Genomic DNA, 23,976 nt, shown 5'->3' with positions numbered 1-23,976 from the left:
TATTATATACAGGTACTGATACTGATTTTGTACCTAGGACAATAGAGTGTTAAGTGACTTGCCCAGAGTAACACGGGGCTGCAGTGGGAATTGAACCCACAGTTAACATATATATGTTGAATTGCAAAGAAAAAGCACAGAACAGGTGTTATCCAGGGACAGCAGGCAGATATTCTCACATGTGAGTGACATCATCCACGGAGCCCCAGTATGGACAGCTTTACAAATGCATAGCCACTTTAAGAACTTTAGAAAGTATGTGACTGACTGCACCGCGAATGTGCGAGTACCTTCCCACCCGACATAGGCACGCGGCTCCTCAGTTCAATAAGCCAGCTAAGAAGCCAACCAGGGGAGGTGGGTGGGTTGTGAGAATATCTGCCTGCTGTCCCTGGATAACACCTGTTACGGTAAGTAACTGTGCTTTATCCCAGGACAAACAAACAGCATATTCTCGCATGTGGGACTCCCTAGCTTACTAGAATGGGATGGAGGGAAAGTTGGCCATTAGGAAAATAAATTTTGCAATATTACTTGGCCAAAGTGACCATCCCGTCTGAAATAAGATTCCAGACAGTAGTGTGATGTGAATGTGTGAACTGAGGACTAAGTAGCAGCTTTACAGATTTCATCAATAGGAGTGGAACGGAGAAAAGCTACTGAAGCTGCCATAGTTCGAACCTTATAGGATGTGACCCGACTCTCCAGATGCAGCCTGGCCTGAGCATAACAGAATGAGATGCAAGCAGTCAACCAATTGGAAATTGTTCTTTTGGAAACAGGATGTACCAACTTGTTAGGGTCAAAGGAGACAAAAAGTTGGGGAGAAGTTCTATGTGGTTCAGTTTTATGCAAATAGTAAGCCAATGATCGTTTGCAGTCCAGAGTATGAAAAGCTGTTTCACCAGGATGAGAATGAGGCTTAGGGAAGAATACTGGAAGAACAATTGATTGATTGAGATGAAAATCAGTGACAACCTTTGGCAGGAACTATGGATGAGTGCGAAGCACAACCTTGTCATGATGAAACACTGTGAAAGGTGGATTCGCTACTAACACTTGAAGTTCACTTACTCTTTGAACAGAAGTTAGAAAAAAGAGAAAAACTACTTTCCAAATAAGGTATTTTAGATGAGCCGTAGAACCACATTAAGATCCCAAACCACTCAAGGTGGTTTGAGAAATGGTTTGACATTGAAAAGACCCTTCATGAATCTGGAAATTAAAGGATGAGCAGTGAGAGGTTTGCCATCCACTGGTTGATGAAAGGCCCTGATAGCAGTGAGATGGACTCGGATGGAAGTAGATTTAAGGCCAGAGTCAGACAAGTGAAGTATGTAATCCAATACTGAGGAAACAGAGATGGATGTCAGATTCTGCTGATGCAGGGTACACTGCTGTGTGGACAGTTTTATGGAAGCTTCAAAGATGAAGTGAACAAGCTGAGAAAAGTGAAGGTCAGCTGAGCTTAGCTCGAGAGGTACCAAGCTGTCAGGTATAAAGATTGGAGATTAGGATGCAGAAGAGATCCTTGATTCTGCATGAGAAGAGAGGGGAAAATTGGAAGAGTTATTGGCTCCTTGGTACTGAATTGAAGGGCGAACTAGGGCTGTCTGGGCCAATGAGGAGCTATAAGAATCATGGTGGCCAATTTCCGCTTGAGTTTGACAAGTGTCTTGAGAACGAGAGGAATGGGAGGAAATGCATAGAGAAACTTGTGCGTCTAATGCAGCAGAAAAGCGTCCGCATCCAGGAGATGAGGTGAGAATTGCCTGGAACAGAGCTGGGGTAACTTGTGGTTTATAGGGGACGCAAACAGGTCGATGTGAGGAGTTCCCCTTTGAGAAAAAATCTGATGAAAAACTGGAGAGTTGATTGTCCATTCATGAGGTTACGAATTCTTCTGAGTTTGTCTGCCAATGAATTCTGTTTCCCTTGATTATAGATTGCTTTAAATAAGATGTTGTGAGAAATCGCCCATTGCCAGGTCTTCTGACAAAGAAGGAGAGAACCCGTTCCTCCTTGTTTGTTTAGATAATACATGGCCATTTGATTGTCCATGCAGACTAAAAGGACATGACCTGAGACTAAATGCTGAAAAGTCTTGAGCATTGAAAATCGCTCTGGGTTCCAGTAAATTGATATGATGGCGCTGGTCCTAGGGAGACCAGTGACCTTGGATGTGAAGTCCGTCTAGATGAGCTCCCCAAGCATAAGTGGACGTGTTCAGAACCTTCTGATGCGGAAGTAAGTGGAATAATAATCCTCTGGAAAGATTGGAAGAGTTCATCCACCACTGTAGCGATCGAAGAGACAACATGAATGTAATGTGCTGCGAAAGAAGATCGAGGACTTGAGACCACTGAGATGCTAGAGACCACTGAGGTGTCCAGAGGTGAAGCCACGCAAATGGAGTTACATGGACTTTGGAGGCCATATGTCCCAGGAGAACCATCATTTGCCTGGCTGAGATGGACGGAAGTTGAGAAATTTGCTGACAGAGCTGAATCAAAGTATCTTAGCGCTGCTGAGGAAGAAATACCCTGAGTTGAATAGAGTCCAATTGAGCCCCTAAGAAACTGGAGCGTTTGAGAGGGTTGGAGTTGTGACTTGGGAAAGTTGATCTCGAACCTCAAATGCTGAAGGAAGAGTATTGTCTGATGGGTCGCTAAAAGGACACCCTGACAAGAAGGATCCTTGATGAGCCAATTGTCCAAGTAGGGAAAAACTTGAAGACCCTGAGAGTGCAAGGCTGCTGCAACCACCACCAGGCACTTCGTGAACACCCTGGGAGAGGATGCTAGGCCAAAAGGTAGAACTTTGTATTGATAATGGTGGTGTGCCTCCTAAAACCTGAGAAACCTCCTGTAAACTGAATGAATAGGAATGAGTTTAGGCCTCTTTGAGGTCCAGAGATCATAGCCAATCGTTGCGATCCAAAAGAGGGTACAAAGTCGCTAGGGACATCATCCAAAACTTTTCCTTGACTACAAATTTGTTGAAGCCCCTGAGATCCAAAATCGGCCGATGACCTCCCGTCTTCTTCGGGACAAGAAAGGTATAAAGAGTAGCCTAAGTAGCAGCTGTACAAATTTCATCAGCCTGAGACTCTGCTCAGAAGATCGTTACACCTCTCATGGAATGTGCTGCAAGAGAAATAGGTGGCTGTTTTTCAGCAGAAATGTAGGAAGAGGAAATCGCCATGTAGATTCATCTGGCTTTGGAAGCTGGCCTGTCCTGTCTCGAGTGATCAGTCAGCACAAAAAAATGATCAGAAAACCTGGAGTCATTAGTCATCTCCTGGTAGATGAGCAGACCCTGCACACATCCAACTTGTGCAATGGAGGTCTCAGCCTGAGAACCCCACCTCAAAAACCTTGTGATATCCAGGTGAGAAGCCAGCGACCAAAGGCTGCTTCGAGCCCAAAAGCATGAGATACTGGCTATCTGCACTTGAGGGATAAAACCACAAGGCCCTTTTCAAGACCAGCTTTCAGGAAGGCACGGATCATCAGAATGGGAGCCCTCTCAACCTCTACCTGTCTCTTGGCACACCATAACTGAAAGATTTTCCAGGTTTTAGCATAAAGCTGCAACCGTTGCAGGCTTCTTAGCCCTAAGGAAAGTCATAAGAAGTAGGCTGTTTTCACTTTCTTGGCCAAGGCCATGAGATCCATGCCTGGTTCACCCTAAGTCTGAACTATGAGGGGAAAACACCTTCTGAGACAGAGACCACTCTCCAGCTTGGACATTCTTGACTTCTGTCACATGGGCACCAGAGCGTGTTTGTAAATGAACTTCTGCCTACTGGAACACCATCCGTGCTTCCAAGCGAAGGTAGGCACTTCTTGTGCTACTCTGTTTGTTTACATAAGACACCACAGTGTGTTGTCTGAAAACACCTTGCTTTCCTTGTTAGGAAAGACTGCAACTGCAGCAAGGCTAACTGAATGGCTCTTAGTTCCAGACGATTGATGGAGGCCACTTGTCCTGGAAAGGGTGACTGCAACAGAGAGCCCCCTAGCCACTGAGGCTGGCATTGGTCATGAGGGTCACCCATGAGTCGATTTTGCAAAGCATGCTCCTTGCCAAGTTCTTCCCTTAGAGCCACCATTGCAGGCTGCGTCTCACCTCTGCCATCCAGGAGAGCATTATCTACAGGGAGTGATGTTGCAGAGACCATCTGGACAGAATGGAGTGCTGTAGAGGGTGCATATGCGCTCTTGCCCAGGGCACCATTTCCAAGGAGGCTGCCATCGAGCCCAGCATTTGCAGATACTGCCAGGCCATGGAGCTCAGAAGGGCCAAGATTGCTAGGATCTGCATCCCGAGCTTCTGTTTGCATGGCTCATGAGGAAAAACACGGCCTAGCACCTTGATGAAGTGGGCTCCCAGATAAACCAGGCACTGAGTCGGCTGTAGGTGACTATTTTAGAAGTTGACAATCCAGCCCACCAGAGATGGGGCCCTCATAAGCCAATTGTTCAGTTAAGGATGTATCTGGTCCCCCATCTGGTGAAAATGGGCTGCGACAACAATCACCACCTTAGTAAAGGTGTGGGGAGCTGTGGTCAATCTGAAGGGGAACTCCACAAACAGGAAGGGGGGCTGAAGCATGTGAAATCTCATATATCTCCTGTAAGGCAGAAAGATGGGGACGTGAAGGTTTGCCTCTGTCAAATCCAGAGAGGCAAGGAACTCTCCCACAGCCACAGCCACTATGATGGAGTGGACTGTTTCCATGAGAAAGCGGGGGACCTTCAGGACCTCGTTTACAGACTTCAAATCCCGATTGGGCCACCAATCTTTGCTTTTCTTGGGCATTATGAATTATAAAGAGTATCCATCTGAACCCGATTCTTCTTTGGGAACTGGTTTTATGTCATGAATTTCTAAGAGTTGTTGCACAGAAGTTCGGACTCTGACCTCCTTCTCCGGCTGGGGAGTCGAGGAACAGATCTGAAAGGGGCTGATAAAATTCGATCCTGAGCACTTCCCTGATAATGTCCAGCACCCTGGAGTCAGATGAGACCTCTTTCCATTTGTCCCTGAAGGCTGACAGCTGCCCTCCAATATGATGAGCAGCGGTCATCCTCCTGGCATCATTGCTGCTTCTTTGAGGCACTGATTAGAGAATGACACGACAGTTCAGGGTCAAGGCCATTCACCGCCCCGTGGAGTGGTGAACGAGCGTTTGATCCGGTAGCCCACTCTCTCCTGCCGGCCGTCCATGCATCTCCCTCCCTCCTTTTCTTCTTGAAACTGGCGATTTCTATAAGGCTACGAGCTGTATTACAGCCGGAGCCTTGAAGTCGCATCGCATTGCCTGCTGGAAAAAGTCTCCTCTGACGCAACTTCCTGCTTCCGGTTGCATCGGAGGAGACTTTTCTAGCAGGCAACCCGACGCGACTTCAAGGCTCCAGCTGTAATACAGCTCGTAGCCTTATAGAAATCGCCACTTTCAAGAAGAAAAGGTAAGGGAAAAGGAGGGAGGGAGGGAAATGCATGGCTGGCTGGCGGGAGGGAGCTGCTGGACCATGTGAAGGGTGCTGGGGATGGGGGGATGGAGAGGAGAAGACGCTGAAGACGGGGATGGTAACGGGGCGATGAAAGAGACAGCGGGGATGGTGACAAGGCGGTGAAGAGGATGGCAGAGACAGGGCCGGGGCAGTGAAAGGACCAGTGGGGACGGGGCGGTGCAGAGGATGGTGGTCCGGGGATGGGACGGTGACGGGGACAGAATTTTTCCCTGTGTCATTCTCTAGCACTGATAACCACCAAATTTTTGTCTGGGCTCCTGAAAGGGCCTATGAGAGAAGTAGCTGGAGGAAAGCTGGCGAGACTCCATACCTTCAACCAGGATAGAAACAACAGTAAGGGCGGACAACTTGGAATCACTATGGATTAAGCTACCTGGAGGAGCTGGATCAGACATAAAATTGGGCCTGTACTATCGCCCACCTGGACAACCGGAAGCACTCGACCAGGACCTGGAGGCTGAGTTGAGGCAGATATGCAAAAGCGGAAGCGTGATGGTGATGGGAGACTTCAACTACCCTGGGATAGACTGGAGTATTGGACACTCAAACTGCACAAGGGAGACCAAATTCCTGGAAACCACGAGGGACTGTTTCATGGAACAGCTGGTCACGGAACCAACACGGGGGGATGCAACTCTCGACCTAATCCTCAATGGGCTAGGGGGACCTGCAAAGGAGATGGCGGTGCTAGAACCCCTAGGAAACAGCGATCACAACATGATCCAGTGCAAGCTGGAAATTGGACCATCAAAGGTGAAAAGATCCACACCGACAGCACTCAACTTCAAAAAAGGGAATTATGATGGCATGAGGAAACTGGTGGGAAAGAAACTCAACGGTAGCGCAAGGAAGATGGAGTCTGTAGAAAAAGCCTGGTCCCTACTCAAGGGCACGGTGCAAGAGGCACAGAACCTGTACATCCCCAGATTCAGGAAGGGGTGCAAAAAAAACCGAACAAAAAACCCAGCGTGGATAACAACTGCAGTGAAAAAGGTGATAAGTGACAAGAAAGCATCGTTCAAAAAATGGAAAAAGGACCAAACAAAGGACAACCAAAAGGAGCACAAAGAACACCAAAGGGAGTGTCACCGTGTGGTTAGAAAAGCTAAAAGAGAATATGAGGAGAGACTGGCGGGGGAAGCAACAAACTTCAAATCGTTCTTCAGATATGTGAAGGGGAAGCAACCGAGGAAGAGGAGGAAAAGAGGAAAAAGATAGCAGACAGGTTAAATAAGTTCTTCACGTCAGTCTTCACGAGGGAGGACACATCCAATATTCCGGAACCGGAGGACATCGTAAATGGGGATCGGGATGAAAAGCTGGTCCAACTAGAGGTAAGCCAAGAGGATGTCCTCAGGCAGATAGACAGACTAAAGAGCGACAAATCGCCAGGTCCGGACGGCATTCACCCAAGGGTACTCAAGGAACTAAGGAACGTAATAGCAGAGCCACTTCGCCAAATATGTAACCTATCCTTAAAAACTGGAGAGATCCCGGAGGATTGGAAAATTGCAAATGTCACACCCATCTTCAAGAAGGGTACAAGGGGGGACCCGGGGAACTACAGGCCGGTGAGCTTGACCTCGGTCCCGGGAAAAATGATGGAAGCACTGATTAAGGACAGTATCTGTGATCACATAGAAAACAATGGACAGCTAAAGTCGAGCCAGCACGGCTTCTGCAAGGGTAGGTCATGCCTCACAAACTTATTGTACTTCTTTGAGGGGGTAAACAGACAGGTGGATAAAGGGGAATCCATTGACATCATTTACCTTGACTTTCAAAAAGCCTTTGACAAGGTACCGCACGAAAGACTGCTTAAAAAGCTGTGGAGACACGGGGTGCAAGGGGAGGTCCACCGATGGATCAAAAACTGGCTGGCAGACAAGAAACAGAGGGTTGGAGTGAAGGGCCATTACTCAGACTGGCATGGGGTCACGAGCGGAGTTCCGCAGGGGTCGGTGCTGGGACCGCTCCTGTTCAATATATTTATAAATGACCTGGAGGCGGGAACAAATTGCGAAGTTATTAAATTTGCGGATGACACCAAACTCTACCGCAGGGTTGAAACCATGGAAGACTGCGAAGATCTGCAAAGGGACCTAACGACGCTAGAAGAATGGGCCAAAAAATGGCAAATGAACTTTAACGTAGGGAAATGCAAGGTCATGCATGTAGGGAAAAAGAACCCGATGTTCAGCTACAAAATGGGAGGATCACTGCTAGGGGTAAGTAACCTTGAAAGAGACCTGGGAGTGATGGTGGACACGTCTTTGAAGGCGTCGGCACAGTGCGCCACAGCCTCAAGAAAAGCAAACAAAATGTTGGGTATCATTAAGAAGGGTATCACGACCAGGACAAAGGAGGTCATCCTGCCACTGTATCGTGCAATGGTGCGACCGCATCTGGAGTACTGTGTCCAGTATTGGTCGCCGTACCTCAAAAAGGACATGGCGGTACTTGAGGGAGTCCAGAGAAGAGCAACTAAACTGATAAGAGGTATGGAAAACCTCTCATATACTGACAGACTGAAAAAGCTGGGGCTGTTCTCCCTGGAAAAGCGGAGACTTAGAGGAGACATGATAGAAACCTTCAAGATCCTGAAGGGTATAGAAAAAGTAGACAGGGACAGATTTTTCAGATTACGGGGAACCACAAGTACAAGGGGGCACTCAGAAAAATTAAAAGGAGACAGGTTTAAAACAAATGCCAGAAAGTTCTTTTTCACCCAGAGGGTGGTGGACACATGGAACGCGCTTCCGGAGGCTGTGATAGGCCGGAGCACGTTACAAGGCTTCAAAGAAGGTTTGGATAGGTTCCTAGAGGATAAAGGAATTGAGGGGTACAGATAAGAGTAGCGGTAGGTTATAGGGATAGTCTGGGACCATTGCTCAGGCAATGGGCCTGATGGGCCGCCGCGGGAGCGGACCGCTGGGCGAGATGGACCTCTGGTCTGCCTCAGCGGAGGCAACTTCTTATGTTCTTATGAGACATCCTAGAGACATCAAAATTGCCTCTATTGTTCCCAGCAGGTTGGCCGCTCCTACTATCCAGGAGAGATTTGGGGCAGCAATCCACCACACTGATCATGAGGTCATCTAGCCCCTTGCCAAACAGCATCTGTCCCCTGAAGGATAATCTGCTGAGAGTGGCCTTGGAAGCTGAGTCATCCTCTCACTGTCTGATCCAGAAAATCCAGCGAGCAGAAATGGAGCAAGCTGAAACCTTACCTAGGACTCTATTGATGTCATAAAGAGCACTGGCCACCATAATCCATACCCTCCTTAAACATATAGGGACAGGAGTCCCCAAACTCCAAGAGACTAGTCCGAAGTAAAGAGCTGCACGGTAATGGGGATGACGGGAATCCTGCGGGATCCCAAGGGTTCCCACTTTGGGTCACAGGGATCCCTTGAGGACGTCCCCTCAGGTCACCGGGATTCCATGGGTACCCCTCTCATTGTCTCAGGGATCCCGCGGGGTTGGAGGCAGCTCAAGTTGAGTGGTTCATCTTCTTTTCCTGACCTCCTGCAACGTGCAGCGCTCCCAGCATGCCACACATAGTCGACCCAGAAGTCTTCCCCCAATGTCAGAGCATGGTGGCATGGTGCTGAAGAAGGGTGATATAAGGAGAAATGTTGGGCATGGGGCTGGTGGGCAGGAGCGAAAGATTCTGCACATGGTCCAGGGGATGAGAGAGGGATAAATGATGGACCATGGTAGGAGGAACCAATGGACAGCAACAGAAGAATTTACAGAAGACGGGAAAGTGGAAAAAAAAACAGGGACCAACTTGATAGAAAAATAAGTCTCCAGACAACAAAGGTAAAAACGGAATTTATTGACTAAAATATGTTAGCTTTGGGAAAAAATAACATATAGCAGATGTCTTTGTATTTTGTTCAAAAGAAAAGGAAATGCATTTCCGGTTTTATTTCTAAAGTGTTGAAGTACTTGCTGACACTTGCTATGGCTGGTGGGGATCCCCAAGCACCACCAGCAGAGGACCTCGTCTAGAGATGACCAGAACTCCCCTCTACTAAGCGCAGCAGTCGCTGGCAGCATCCATGAGCCACTGAGGTGCCAGCATCTGTGACTCAGGGATGCTACTGCTGCCTGCCAAGCTTGGGAGAAGGGATCCCCGGCCAACTGCAGAGGAAGTCCTCAGTTGACAGCTTGGGGGTCCTCATCTGCTGAGTATTTATATTTACATTTGAGGCTTGGTAGAAACCCATTTACAAAGTATGTATTCTTCCCAATTAATATTTTCAAATTAATAAAGTGTCTTTGATAATTTGTAAATGGGTCTCTACCAGAGCCTTTAATTCAGTAGCATAATTAAATGAAATACAGTAAAACCTTGGTTTATGAGCATAATTTGTTCCAAAAACATGCTTGTAATGCAAAACACTCGTATATCAAAGCAAATTTCCTCATAAGAAATAATGGAAACTCCTTAACCCATAAGAAATAATGGAAACATCACAACCCAAAAACTTTAATACAAAATACTGTATGTACTTGTATTGCAAGATCTTGCTTGTATATCAAGTTAAAATTTAACAAAATGTTTTGCTTGACTTGCAAAACACTTGCATACCAAGTTACTTGCAACCCAAGGTTTTACTGTAAATACTTCTGAAGTTTATAGGTATGGCGAGAATGGATTTGATTCCAACGGGGATGGGCAGGGACGGGTTTGACTCTTAGCAGGGACGGGTTTGAGTCTACCGGGCATGGGTTTGATTTCTGTCCCAATGCAACTCTCTAGTCTGCAGTCTGGTACAGCATGAATGTGCTATGAAGGAGGCAGCTGCTGCAACTATGGTACTCAAAGCCAGCGCTTCAAATTATCTTTTCAGGACCATATCCACTCTATGTATCACCTTTTCAGGTCAGCCTCAGTTTCCTATGTCATTTATGACACCCTGTCTATACTGATGTAGTGCTCTGTCATGTGCGACACTAAAGTCTGGAGCAATAGGATAGAGCCGCGACATAATTTTGGCCACCTTAAGAGGATCTTCAGGAGTCTCCCACTGGTCAATGATCAAAGAGGTAAGATCTAGATGAGCTGGAAAAAAGTTTGTCTGTGCTTTAGTGTCGCACATGACAGAGCACTACGTCAGTATAGACAGGGTGTCATAAATGACATAGGAAACTGAGGCTGACCTGAAAAGGTGATACATGGAGGAATCATCACTGTGATCCGCCGCTGCTCCTGCGCCCTGGCTGGTATATCCTGAAAGGTATCCTACATCATCCACTGTCACAGAAGAGCCCTGTGACAAAAGCATGGAAAGGGACTTCCAATCATCACAGTCCTGCTCTGAAGGGTCACCGGACAGACTACAGCCACTGACTCCCAACCTCGGGATTCCTCACACATAGTAACATAACATAGTAGATGTCCATCCAGTCTGCCCAACCTGATTCAATTTAAATTTTTTAATATTTTCTTCTCAGCTATTTCTGGGCAAGAATCCAAAGCTTTACCCTGTATTGTGCTTGGGTTCCAACTGCCAAAATATCTGTTAAGACTTACTCCAGCCCATCTACATCCTCCCAGCCATTAAAGCCCTCCCCAGCCCATCCTCCACCAAACGGCCATATACAGACACAGACCGTGCAAGTCTGCCCAGTACTTGCCATAGTTCAATATTTAATCTTATTTTCTGATTCTAGATCCTTTGTGTTCATCTCACGCTTCTTTGAACTCAGAGTTTTACTCTCCACCACCTCTCTCGGGAGCGCATTCCAGGCATCCACCACCCTTTCCGTAAAGTAGAATTTCCTAACATTGCCTTTGAATCTACCACCCCTCAACCTCAAATTATGTCCTCTGGTTTTACCATTTTCATTTCTCTGAAAAAGATTTTGTTCTACGTTAATACCCTTCAAGTATTTGAACGTCTGAATCATTATCTCCCCCTGTCTCTCCTTTCCTCTAGGGTATACATATTCAGGGCTTCCAGTCTCTCCTCATACGTCTTCTGGCGCAAACCTCCTATCATTTTCGTCGCCCTCCTCTGGACCGCCTCAAGTCTTCTTACGTCCTTCGCCAGATACGGTCTCCAAAACTGAACACAATACTCCAAGTGGGGCCTTACCAATGACCTGTACAGGGGCATCAACACCTTCTTCCTTCTACTGACTAAGGCCTCTCTTTATACAGCCCAGCATCCTTCTGGCAGCAGCCACTGTCTTGTCACACTGTTTTTTCACCTTTAGATCTTCGGACACTATCACCCCAAGGTCCCTCTCCCCGTCCGTGCATATCAACTTCTCCCCTCCCAGCATATACGGTTCCTTCCTTTTATTAATTCCCAAATGCATTACTCTGCATTTCTTTGCATTGAATTTTAGTTGCCAGGCATTAGATCATTCCTCTAACTTTTTCATATTTTCCACTCCCTCTTCGATGTCTACTCTGTTACAAATCTTGGTATCATCTGCAAAAAGGCACACTTTTCCTTCTAACCCTTCAGCAATGTCACTCACAAACATATTGAACAGGATTGGCCCCAGCACTGATCCCTGAGGGACTCCACTACTCACCTTTCCTTCCTTCGAGCGACTTCCATTAACCACCACTCTCTGGCACCTGTCCGACAGCCAGATTCTGACCCAGTTCACCACTTTGAGTCCTAACTTCAGCCCTTCAAGTTTGTTCAACAGCCTCCTATGAGGAACTGTATCAAAGGCTTTGCTGAAATCCAAGTAAATTACATCTAGCTTATGTCCTCAATCCAGCTCTCTGGTCACCCAATCAAAAAATTCAATCAGATTTGTTTGGCACGATTTACCTTTTGTAAAGCCATGTTGCCTCGGATCCTGTAACCCATTAGATTCAAGGAAGTACACTATCCTTTCTTTCAGCAAAACTTCCATTATTTTTCCAACAACTGAACTGAGGCTCACCGGCCTATAGTTTCCGGCTTCATCCCTGTGACCACTTTTATGAATAGGGACCACATCCGCTCTCCTCCAATCCCCAGGAATCACTCCCGTCTCCAGAGATTTGTTGAACAAGTCTTTAATAGGACTCGCCAGAACCTCTCTGAGCTCCCTTAGTATCCTGGGATGGATCCCGTCTAGTCCCATCGCTTTGTCCACCTTCAGTTTTTCAAGTTGCTCATAAACACCCTCGTCCGTGAACGGCGCAGAATCTACTCCATTTTCTCGTGTAACTTTGCTAGACAATCTCGGTCCTTCTCCAGGATTTTCTTCTGTGAACACAGAACAGAAGTATTTGTTTAGCACATTCGCTTTCTCCTCATCACTTTCCACATATTGGTTCCCAGCATCTTTTAGCCTAGCAATTCCATTTTTCATCTTCCTCCTTTCACTAATATATCTGAAAAAAATTTTGTCTCCCTTTTTTACATTTTTAGCCTTTTGTTCTTCCGCCTGTGCTTTCGCCAGACGTATCTCTCTCTTGGCTTCTTTCAGTTTCACCCTGTAGTCCTTTCTGCTCTCCTCTTGTTTTTTTTTATATTTCACGAACGCCAATTCTTTCGCCTTTATTTTCTCAGCCACTAGGTTGGAGAACCATATCGGCTTCCTTTTTCTCTTGAGAAAATTATGCAGTCGGCTCCCTGACACCCCTAGGGTTCTTATTCAGAGACCACACAGCCTGTGCTCAAGCCTCTGATAAAATCAGTAGGCAAGCTGCTCCAAGGGGGATGGACATCAAGCTCCTGAAGGGAACAGGTGCTCTGAGAGATTGGCCTGGGAGCAGCAGTCTTCCAATGCGGGACTGTGTCATTTCCCCAGCAGAGTATGCCCGAGCAGGGGACCTCCGAGCACCGAAGTCACCAAAAATTTCAAAATCTGATAGAAAAAACACCCAAAAATAATAAAGAAAAGCAGAACAGAGCAAAACACACCTTCTGAGTTCGCTTGTAGAAGGAATAACCGAGGAAGGTGCTGTGGTCCACTGCAGAAAGGGAGGAGTTTCAAGTTCTTAAAGTAATATCCTTCTGTAGTTTGCAGGAAATGGGAATCAACAGCTACAGTACGAACTCCTCTATATCTGCAACAGAATTTCTTTAAATAATCAAATTTTTTTTTGTGGGAAACTTTGTGTTTATATTATAAGTATGAAAAAATGAATTCAGAAATATTGTGTCATAATAAACTATTTAAATTAACATGGGGTCCACTGACAAATTTTGTTAACTCTGATTAGTTGGATTATGCCTTTATTTCCTATTTGATTTGCACATCCAGAGAGGATTGGAGGGAGAGAGGGGGTAATATATTTTTTGTAGCATTCATAGATCGAATGTAAGTGCTGTTTTATGATATTAATTGTATGTATAATTTAATGCACTTTGTTTTTGCTCTCGAATCAATACATCCAAGTAAGAATTTTACAAAAGTCACTAATTATACAGTACATGTATGATTGTAGCATGTAGCATTTTCAGAGGATTGTGTCTTGGCCAAACCTGAAAAGTATGGCTGTGTTTCCTAGTTTGCAATGGAAATACATGTCTACTTCATAAAATTTTGTTTTCAGCATTTATACTTTCTCCAAGGCATATTTAAAGTGTAACTTTATGAGGAAATATTACAAGTGGTAATATTTTTGTAAGAATGTACGTACAGAGGTTTTTCTTTGTTGTCTACAAGCTGCGAGTCAGGTACAATACTTTCTTGGTCATCTAAGAAAATTGGACAGATCAATTATTATCATTAGAATGACAGAATATAATGTCATATATTAAAAAAGGAATGGAAAATTTTTTTACCAAAATGGTGATTACTAACCAACATAATCTCTCTGGTTGTCCTTTTCATGCCCCTCATTTTGCACTATTTCTGCAACTTCAGCAGCTGATATTTGCTACAAATACAATAAGAATCTGCATAATTCTATTAGAATTCCCATTCCTTATCTGCCATTAAGCCTTCAAAATAAAATGAACTTGCTACACGTAAACTATTTGTTGCTAACTACCTTCTGAAATAGTTGCTTTTCATTCCTAGATCTTGGTCTGCTAAGTTTCTGGTATCTTTCAGTAGATGTGTTATTCCTGGTATCACATTTATCCTAAAGAACATAAAATATAAGATTAGCAAAAAACAAGAAAATACATGGCAACTGCATTTTACAAGCACCCTTTAATAAAGATGACTCAAAATAAATTGTATGCAGTATTAGTATTTTATAGGAACTTGGTATTGAAACTATACATCTTTGATTTTTGCTTTCAGTTTTTGCCTGTGGCACTGCTACTGTTCTATCATTTAGCTATTACAATTTTAGCTATCATAGGCATCAGTTTTCAGCTGGACAACTCATGAGTGCCATCCTCTACCACACAATCTTGGTGGCACAGCATAAGAGGATAAAATAGTAAGTATCAAATAACATACCCCCTCTTTTACGAAGGCATAGCGCGGGTTAAACCCACGCTATGCCTTTGTAAAAGAGGGGTATAATGCCTTAATGGGTGGTCATTTATTTAACAAATTTCTATCCTGCATTATCCATAAAATCTAAGTGAGTTACAACTAACACTCAAACTTCAGGAAATGCTACCAACATGCATTACAATATTATCACAATTGTGTGCATTAGATCAGCCAACAACTTCAGATACCTACTATATAGAAAAAATAGATCAATTTATATAAAAATTTTGTAGACCTTGTTTTGAGGTGCAAGATTATTCTTACATCACTTAGGATCTGAATGCAACCGTCTACTTCCGAAGTCCGCATCCTAGGTTCAGCAGAATTTACCATTTCCAATGGTGGTTTAATGCGTCCCTTTCGTGGAGTTACTGAAAACCAAACCAATTCAATTAACTTTCTTTCTTTCAGGGCCTGATTTATTCTGTCTCTGCTGGAAAAAGTTCAGTAAATCAAAACCTTAGTCTGAATGCAAAGCTGGACTTTTCACTTAAAGGTATTTAGTTCTCCTACATGGTAAACAACAGACAATGAACAAGCAGTAAAAATAGGTTTAAAAAGATAATGAACCACATCTGCAAATCTACCTATTCATAATGGAAAACTTGTTATTAACCTTAACAATTACCGTACCTGTACTAAGTTAATAACATCAGTCTGTCAAAGCAGCTAGTATACAAATGGAAAAATTAGTTCTTACTGCTAATTTCCTTTTAGTACCTCCAGTCCAGATGCATATGTTTACACTTTCCTGCAAGCAGATGAAGACTAAGAACCAACAGTTTTAATGACATCACCCTAAATGGGTCCTGTGTAGTCTACAATTGACCAGTTTTTCTCCAGTAGATGGAGATTAATTTGTGCAGAATGAAGCTGATCTGGAGAGATTCTGAGCTTTGGCCTTCCATACTTGGACTGCCCAGGCAAGCAATTAGCAAGTTTGGAGGCCTAGGGGGCGTGGCTTGGACGCGAATTCTGATGGTTGGGTAAACGAATAGCTCCGTACAGACAAGCCCTATTTATAGAAAATACTACAAAAAAAAATTAAATTTTAAAGGAAAAAAGCTGAATAATATCAGATAATGGCGTCTAGCAAACAGAACAAATGCGATTCAGGAGCTGGTGGATCCGGTACAGGAAGTAATAAGAGATCAAAGCCGGAGCCGGGCACTCCTCCTTCAAAAGTCCCGTTGCCATCAGATGATAGCCCAGATGTTATGGAAGAATTGCGGCAAATTAAAGAAATTGTATTAGATAGCAACAAAAAATTACAAAAAGCTATCGATGATGCGGCAGTGCTTACTAAAAGAGTAGATGTGGCGGAAAACAGAATAAATATTTTAGAAGACAACTCTGAACAACTTAATCTGGACATGAGACAAAGCAAAATAATATGGAAAGAGGTAGAAGAAATTAAAAGAGACCTTGAAGACAGCCGGAACCGGGAGAGAAGAAATAATTTAAGAATTATAGGAATGCCGGAAGGGGTAGAAAAAAACGATCCTATAACTTTCCTGGAACAGTTTCTACCTAAAGTGCTACCATTAAAATTCAAGACAGCGTTGGAAATCGAAAGGGCACACCGGATACCAGCACAGAAGAAAACTTCACAAACGGGTCCAAGGACTTTAATTTTTAAACTTCTGAGACATCAACAAGCGATGGAAATTTGTCAATTAGCCAAAAAGAACAAAAATCTCAGATGTCAGGATGCAAAAATACATATTGTCCCTGATTTTGCGAGAGAAACCGCATACAAAAGAAAAAAATTTCTGGACATGAGCCCACAACTGAAATCGCTAGGGGCTAGATACGGGCTCCTTTATCCAGCAATAATGAAAATCACAATTGCAAAAACTCAAAATTTTTCAGAACCTAAAAAGCTACAAGAATTTCTAGACCAACATGAACAACCAATGACATCCTAAGAGTCATTTTAATGGGAAATTTCTTGGTTAATACTGATTATTTATATATTTATTTATACCTTATTAAACTTTACTTTATAATTATTGATCTTATTAACAGAAATACAAACAAGATCTTCGGTTAAACCTCAGAATTTTTATGGATTGGATTCAAATAACAACAGAATGGAATCGCACGTGCTTATGCGCAAGCATGGAACTATACAAAAAACAACGTTCTTAGCAGAAAAGGAAAAAACATAAAATAAACTACATGACCTTACATTTCTTAAATGAAAAGTTTCACAATAATATTTGATGAAAATATACTTGCAAGTAAGATCATGGTGATAGTGGAGATCCGAATGAGATGTTAACACAGGATATGAATTTGGTAACCTTATGTGGGAGTGGCATTGATTGGCTATAAATAGACAGGAGGCGTTACTTAAAAGGGAGGAGGAGGAAGTCTTCAATAATATTACCAAATATATCGTGAAGTATAAAAACAGAATAGGATTGGTTGAAATGAAGTATTTCCTGTTAGGGATGTACTTCCGTTTTGAGTTTGCGTTTTAAAATATCTTTCTTCCGAATGTATGACTCACATCATCCCGCTGCAGGCTTCCCAGAGGTTGCTCAGGATTTGGGAGGAACCAAACACTTGCGCCATATCAAAACCAGCAAGGGAGGCAAGAGCTCCAATTTCATAGTTTAATATGAGGTAATTTCCACTCGGGAACTGCACCTGGGAGCCCTCCCCCCAGCATGACCTTAGGAGCTGTGAAGCACACAAAATGGTCGCATCCAGCAAACATGCCATACAGTCACCAATCCTAACTACTCTAAATCCATTCTATGCCCGTCAGGCTGTGCCACCCTAGGGAGCCTCTCATTGTATGCTATTCCAGCTGCTACTGCATAAATTTCTTCGAGATATTACAGAGAATGGCCAAAAGGAAGAACTTTCCCCTAGAACAATCATCTATAGAGACAGTGGCTAATGATCTCAGAACTCTCCCCTGAGACCAAAAAAAAAAAAAATTCGAGTATGAAATTTATTGTTTAGAGTAGTTTCATTCTGATCTGGAAATATTATATTTCTTTTCGATTCCCACTCATAACCTAAACGAAGGTAAGATTAATGGAGGAGTACTTTATAAATTTAAGGTAGATTTTGAATCATAAAACTTCCTCCAAGACCCATTAATTTAATTAAATGTCCAATACAACAAATACTGTGATAATAATTATAATATAATATAATTACTAGATATTAATATAATATATGTAAAGATGATTCTGGGATAAATATAAATATTATTGCAAATTTTATTGGAAATTTATATTTAAATTTGTCAAGAGGTAAGATAATATATCTCTTATGTGAACTTTGCTACATCAAATTTGTGTCTATGATTTATAGACTTGGGGAAAAAAAAAAAAAGATTTGCTAGATACATGTAAAATTTAATTGATAGATGGAAATAATTTACTAGTAGTAATTAAAGAACATTCTGTATTAGCTTGAGGGAGTTATTTTATACCTAACCTCATCCTGCGTATCCAAGTTTTCGTATTTAATTGGAGGGGGGTGGGAGGGGATGGGAAGGGATGGGTGGGAGGGGATGGGAGGGAGGGATATTGAGGGGGGAAGGGTGTAAATGGGGATATCATAAATTATTTTGAGTACTGGGAAAATCTAATAAAAATCATTATTTATTTGTATTTGGAAAATTGTACTATAAAAATATAAATGGATCTTAAAATATTATCTTTGAATGTTAATGGTCTAAATCATATGATAAAAAGGAAAAAAGCATTATTATTTTTAAAGAGGCAAAATGCGGATATATGCTTCATACAAGAGACCCACCTTTCAACTATTGAATCTAATAAGTTGGTAGGAGGTTGGGTCAAGCATTGTTTTTTTTCACCAGCTACAGGGAAAAAGCGGGTGTTGCTATTCTAGTAAATAAAAAATGCTCTGCTTCATTCAAATTAAAAGCATCAGATATTCATGGAAGATGGGTAAATGTGGAAATGAGCATGGGAAATACTACCATGACGTTGTTCAATATATACGCCCCCTAATTCGAATCAAAATGATTTTTTTAAGACTCTTCAACAACTGATTTTACCACTGGCTACTTCGAACCTAATAGTAGCTGGGGATTTCAATGCTGTTATGGATCCTCTATTGGATAAAAACCCAAGTAGATTTATGAAATATATGGGATTAGATAATTTGGTACAATCTTGCGACTTGACAGATATTTGGCGAATACTTCATTTTGATGGACGGGAATTTTCTTTTTGTTCTCATGTTCATAATTCTTTTTCAAGAATAGATTATATTTTTATCTCAAATCATTTGGCACATCAGGTGACACAAGCTGCCATTGATCCAATCATTTTATCTGATCATGGTGGGGTGTGGATTGAAATTAAGATCGTAGATCAAAATACTAATAGACCAATCTGGAAGTTTGATAATACATTGCTTGCTGATCCAATATTTTGTGAGAATCTTCAAACAGAAATGAAAGATTATTTTCAAATGAATGATAAAGATGAGATCTCTAGGGAAATATTATGGGATGCTTTTAAGGCATCAATAAGAGGACAAGTAATTTCTTATTCGGCTTATATTAAAAAAACAGACTAAAATACAATTTTTAAAATTAGAAAAAGAAATTAAAATTTTAGAATTAAAACTTATAGAGAAATGGGAATATTCTATTCAACAAGAATTGTTAAAACTTAAAGGCAAATATAATGAGATGTCATCTAAGTTGATTAGGAAGGATTTATTTTCTCAACAAGCATTGTATTATGGTAACTCAAATAAGTTGGGAAGAATACTGGCAAATTATCTTAAAGCGAAAAAAAGCAAATCAAAATTAATTGCTATTAAAGATGAAAATGGTGACACATTTACACAAATTGAGCCTATTTTAAAACAGTTCCTAAAGTTTTATAGATCTCTTTATTCTTCCGAGACTTATTTAGATAAAGAAAAAGATGGTTTAGAATTTTTGAAAATGTTAGAGGGTCCAAAAATTCCTGAACATGTAAAACGAAGTTTGGAAGAGCCAATATCACTAAAAGAATTAGGAAAAGCTTTGAAGTCCCTTAGAGTTGGATCCGCTCCAGGTGGTGATGGATATACGGTGGAGTTCTATAAAACATTTCAAAATTTTCTATTGCCCTATTTATTAAATCTTTATCAATACCAACTTAATAAAGGTTCTATTAATGGCACTATAGCAGAATCTTTAACTATTGTTTTGCCAAAGCCAAATAAAGATCCCACTTTGGTTTCAAACTATAGGCCAATATCTTTAATAAATGTAGATGGTAAATTACTAGCAAAAATATTAGCGTTAAAATTGGCTAAAGCTCTCCCTCATATTATAGGTATGCATCAAACAGGATTCATTGCTCAAAGACATTCATCTCATAATACCAGATTGGCATTCCAGATGTTATATTTAACAAAGAAAATGAATGAGCCTACTTTTGCTGTTTCTCTGGATGCAGAAAAAGCTTTTGATAGAGTAGAATGGACCTTTATGTAACAGGCATTAGAATGGTTTGGTATAGGTCCTGGATTCATACAAATAATACAAACATTGTATAGCTCCCCTTCTGCTAGATTATATATTAATAATACTTTTTCAGAAAAATTTAATTTACAAAGGGGAGTTAGACAAGGTTGTCCCTTGTCTCCTTTACTGTTTGATATTGTTTTAGAACCCTTAATATTAGCTATCCAACAAGTAAAGGAAATACAAGGTATACCACACTCAGATAGAGAATATAAGGTATCTGCTTATGCAGATGATTTACTATTGTATTTGAGGAATCCAGAATCTACCATTCCATATTTACTTGAGTTGATTGAGAAATTTGGAAAGTTTTCAGGATATAAGATAAATTGGAATAAATTAGAAGTTCTTCCATTAAATGTACATTGTACAAAAGGTTTATTTGATACATTCTCTTTTGTTTGGGAATGGGAATTTGGATTACAAAAACAGTTGATGAAACAATAAAAAGTAATGAAAAATGCATATTACAAAAGGTGACAGAAATGTGTGAGCAATGGAATCCTTTGCATTTATCTTGGTAGGGAAGAGTACAAACTGTTAAAATGATGATTTTGCCTGTAGTTTGTTACCAAATGGGGATGATACCAGTTTTCTTTCAAGAATCTTTTTATAAAAAACTAAATAGGATTTTGACAAAATTTATTTGGCTTGGTAAAAACCCCAGAATTGCTTTAGTGTCGTTGCAAAGGCCAATTGTGGAGGGCGGGGTAAATTTTCCCAATTTTTATAGGACCATCAAGCCTATATTTTACGTCAAGGTATGTATTGGATCCTCCCAGAGCCCATTGATAATATTCCAGACTGGTTCTGGTTAGAATGGAGACTTATGTTTCCCTTGCGTCTTAGTCATGTAGTTAGTATCAAAATGCCAAGGTTATATAAAGAGCAAAGAATATTTATGGATACCTGGAAAACTCTAAGATATGTAAGTAATCTAACTCCTATTCCAATAAATAAATCAACAACTCAAACGATTTGGTTAAACCCCAAGATCAAAATTGGCGGTTTTAAAATCATCTGGAAACATTGGATGATAGCAGGTATTCGTATTTTGGATGATGTAATAAAAAATGGTAAATTGCTGGAGTTTTCGCAATTGCAACATAAATTTGATCTTAATAAATCACAATATTTTAGATGGTTGCAGTTGAAGCAGTCCATTCAGGTAGGGTTCCCTGAATGGAAAACTCTTACTAATTATCATAGTTTGGAATTCTTATGTTTCCAGATGGATTCAACAGATCATAAAGCCGCACAGTGGTATAAATTAATATCTGGATTTGTAAATAAAAAACCGAAAAATGGTCTTAGAGACATTTGGAGCATTGAGATAAAGCACCAAATTACTGCATCTCAATGGCCATGACTTTGGTCTTGGAGGTTAAAATGTACAGTGTCAGCATCTATGAGACAAACTTGATTTTTTCTTCTACATAGAGCTTTTTGGACCCCTGTTCGTTTACAAAAGATAGATAGTTCTAAGTCTAATAGATGCTGGCATTGTCATGTTGAAGTCGGGACATTAGACCACCTTTTATTCTATTGTCCATTCATCTTATCATTCTGGAAAGCAATTTGGCCTCAAATCAATAGGATGTTAGAAAATCCGGTAGCTTTGACATATGATACTATTTTATTCGGAACAACTATGAGAGCAAGAAGTCAAATTTCGGCAAGCAACAACAAACTTGTTTATTTTAACTGGAATAGCAATACAGCAAATAACATATAATTGGAAAAAACATGACATGTTAAACTACAATTTCTGGTGGAATTCTGTATGCCATATATACAAAATGGAACTCACCATTGCAACACAAAAAGGATATGTGAGTAAATTTCAAAAAGTCTGGGGACCGTTAACAGATTTTTGTAATGATTAATTTTCCCATGATAAGATTATTAAGTAGAGGGGATTGGGGTGGGATTTTATTTCTGATTATTATATACTGTACCAATATATAATGAATTCTCAATAAAGTTGAATTTATATATATTTGATTGGGAGGGAAGGAGGGGTGAGGGATTATTATATTCAATAAGAAATATATTTATTTGGATTTCTTATAAATTATTATAACTTTATATAATATTAATTTCTAAAGAAATGTTAAAATTGATGTTATTATGTGAGTTAATCAAGTGTGTATATTCAAGTTTCTAATAAGCTTATTTGAAACACTTGTTGTAACATAAGAAAATGAATAAAGATTTACAAAACAAAAAAAAGATAGAGAGCAAAAAAAAAAAGATTGGAGGCCTACCTCTATCAAATTAATTTACCGTGTCTCTCCTTGTAAGAAGCCTAGCAGTTGTCGAGACTAATAGAGGAAGCAGAGACAATCTGGGTATTAATACTTTACCTTTAACTAAGGCCTCAGACCTCAAGACTTTACTAATAAGTTTTATAAGGTTTTCAAGGATCATCTTTTTAACCTCTGATGGAAATGTTTAATTGTTTGCAGGCTGGGGATGAACTTCCATGTTCCTGGCAACTGGCAGGGGGCACTTTGAAGCAAAACCGAGGAAGGATTCCTTCTAATGCAGATCCTATCATCCCATCTCCCTTCTGGAGATAGATTACAAACTTTTCACTAAAATTCTGGCCCAGCAGCTTCAACAATATATGGGCAAGTTGGTTAAGGATGACCAATCGGGCTTTGTAAAGGTGCACCAGACCTATGATAATATCAGAAGAGTCTTTTGTGTCCATTTACTTGGCTAGAACTAGGGCCACACCAATGGTAATTGTGGAGATAGATGCAGAAAAGGCCTTTGATAGGGTCCAGTGGCTCTTTCAAGATCCTGAAGGGTTACCTTCAAGATCCTGAAGGGTATAGAAAAAGTAGACAGGGACAGATTTTTCAGATTACGGGGAACCACAAGTACAAGGGGGCACTCGGAAAAATTAAAAGGAGACAGGTTTAAAACAAATGCCAGAAAGTTCTTTTTCACCCAGAGGGTGGTGGACACATGGAACGCGCTCCCGGAGGCTGTGATAGGCCGGAGCACGTTACAAGGCTTCAAAGAAGGTTTGGATAGGTTCCTAGAGGATAAAGGAATTGAAGGGTACAGATAAGAGTAGTGGTAGGTTATAGGGATAGTCTGGGACCATTGCTCAGGCAATGGGCCTGATGGGCCGCCGCGGGAGCGGACCGCTGGGCGAGATGGACCTCTGGTCTGCCTCAGCGGAGGCAACTTCTTATGTTCTTATGTTCACCCTGGAAAAGATAGGGATTATGGGCAGATCTCTAGATTGAATTAAGATTATTTATACCAAACCACTAGCCAGTTTGCAGATTAACAGAGAATATGGTGAGGTTTTTGAGCTAGCCAAAGGAACAAGACAGGGCTATGCACCCTCAACAGTACTATTCATTCTGGCAATGGAATCCTTAGTGCAGAACATACGATACACAACAGATATCCAGGCATTATAAGTGGAAGCCAGGAGCACAGGATTCTACTCTTTGCAAACAATTTGCTTCTTAC

The 23,976-nt window shown here is 41.4% G+C and overlaps 1 protein-coding gene across 1 annotated transcript in view; it reads right to left on the bottom strand.

Annotated features, from left to right (window-relative positions):
* The window catches only part of SYCP2 (synaptonemal complex protein 2), a 406,987-nt gene that overhangs the window by 222,649 nt on the left and 160,362 nt on the right, over positions 1–23,976 (bottom strand). The window contains exons 15-18 of the mRNA XM_033914513.1: positions 15,228–15,334; positions 14,506–14,598; positions 14,316–14,391; positions 14,152–14,209 (exon numbers count right to left, since the gene is read on the bottom strand). Of these exons, the coding sequence (XP_033770404.1) occupies positions 14,152–14,209; positions 14,316–14,391; positions 14,506–14,598; positions 15,228–15,334 (334 nt within the window). The remainder of the gene's footprint in view (positions 1–14,151; positions 14,210–14,315; positions 14,392–14,505; positions 14,599–15,227; positions 15,335–23,976) is intronic.

The sequence above is a fragment of the Geotrypetes seraphini genome, chromosome 11 (assembly GCF_902459505.1).
Source record: "Geotrypetes seraphini chromosome 11, aGeoSer1.1, whole genome shotgun sequence".
Lineage (NCBI taxonomy): Eukaryota > Metazoa > Chordata > Amphibia > Gymnophiona > Dermophiidae > Geotrypetes > Geotrypetes seraphini.
The sequence above is the reverse complement of the archived record's forward strand: the minus strand, read 5'-3'. Positions and strand labels throughout refer to the sequence as shown.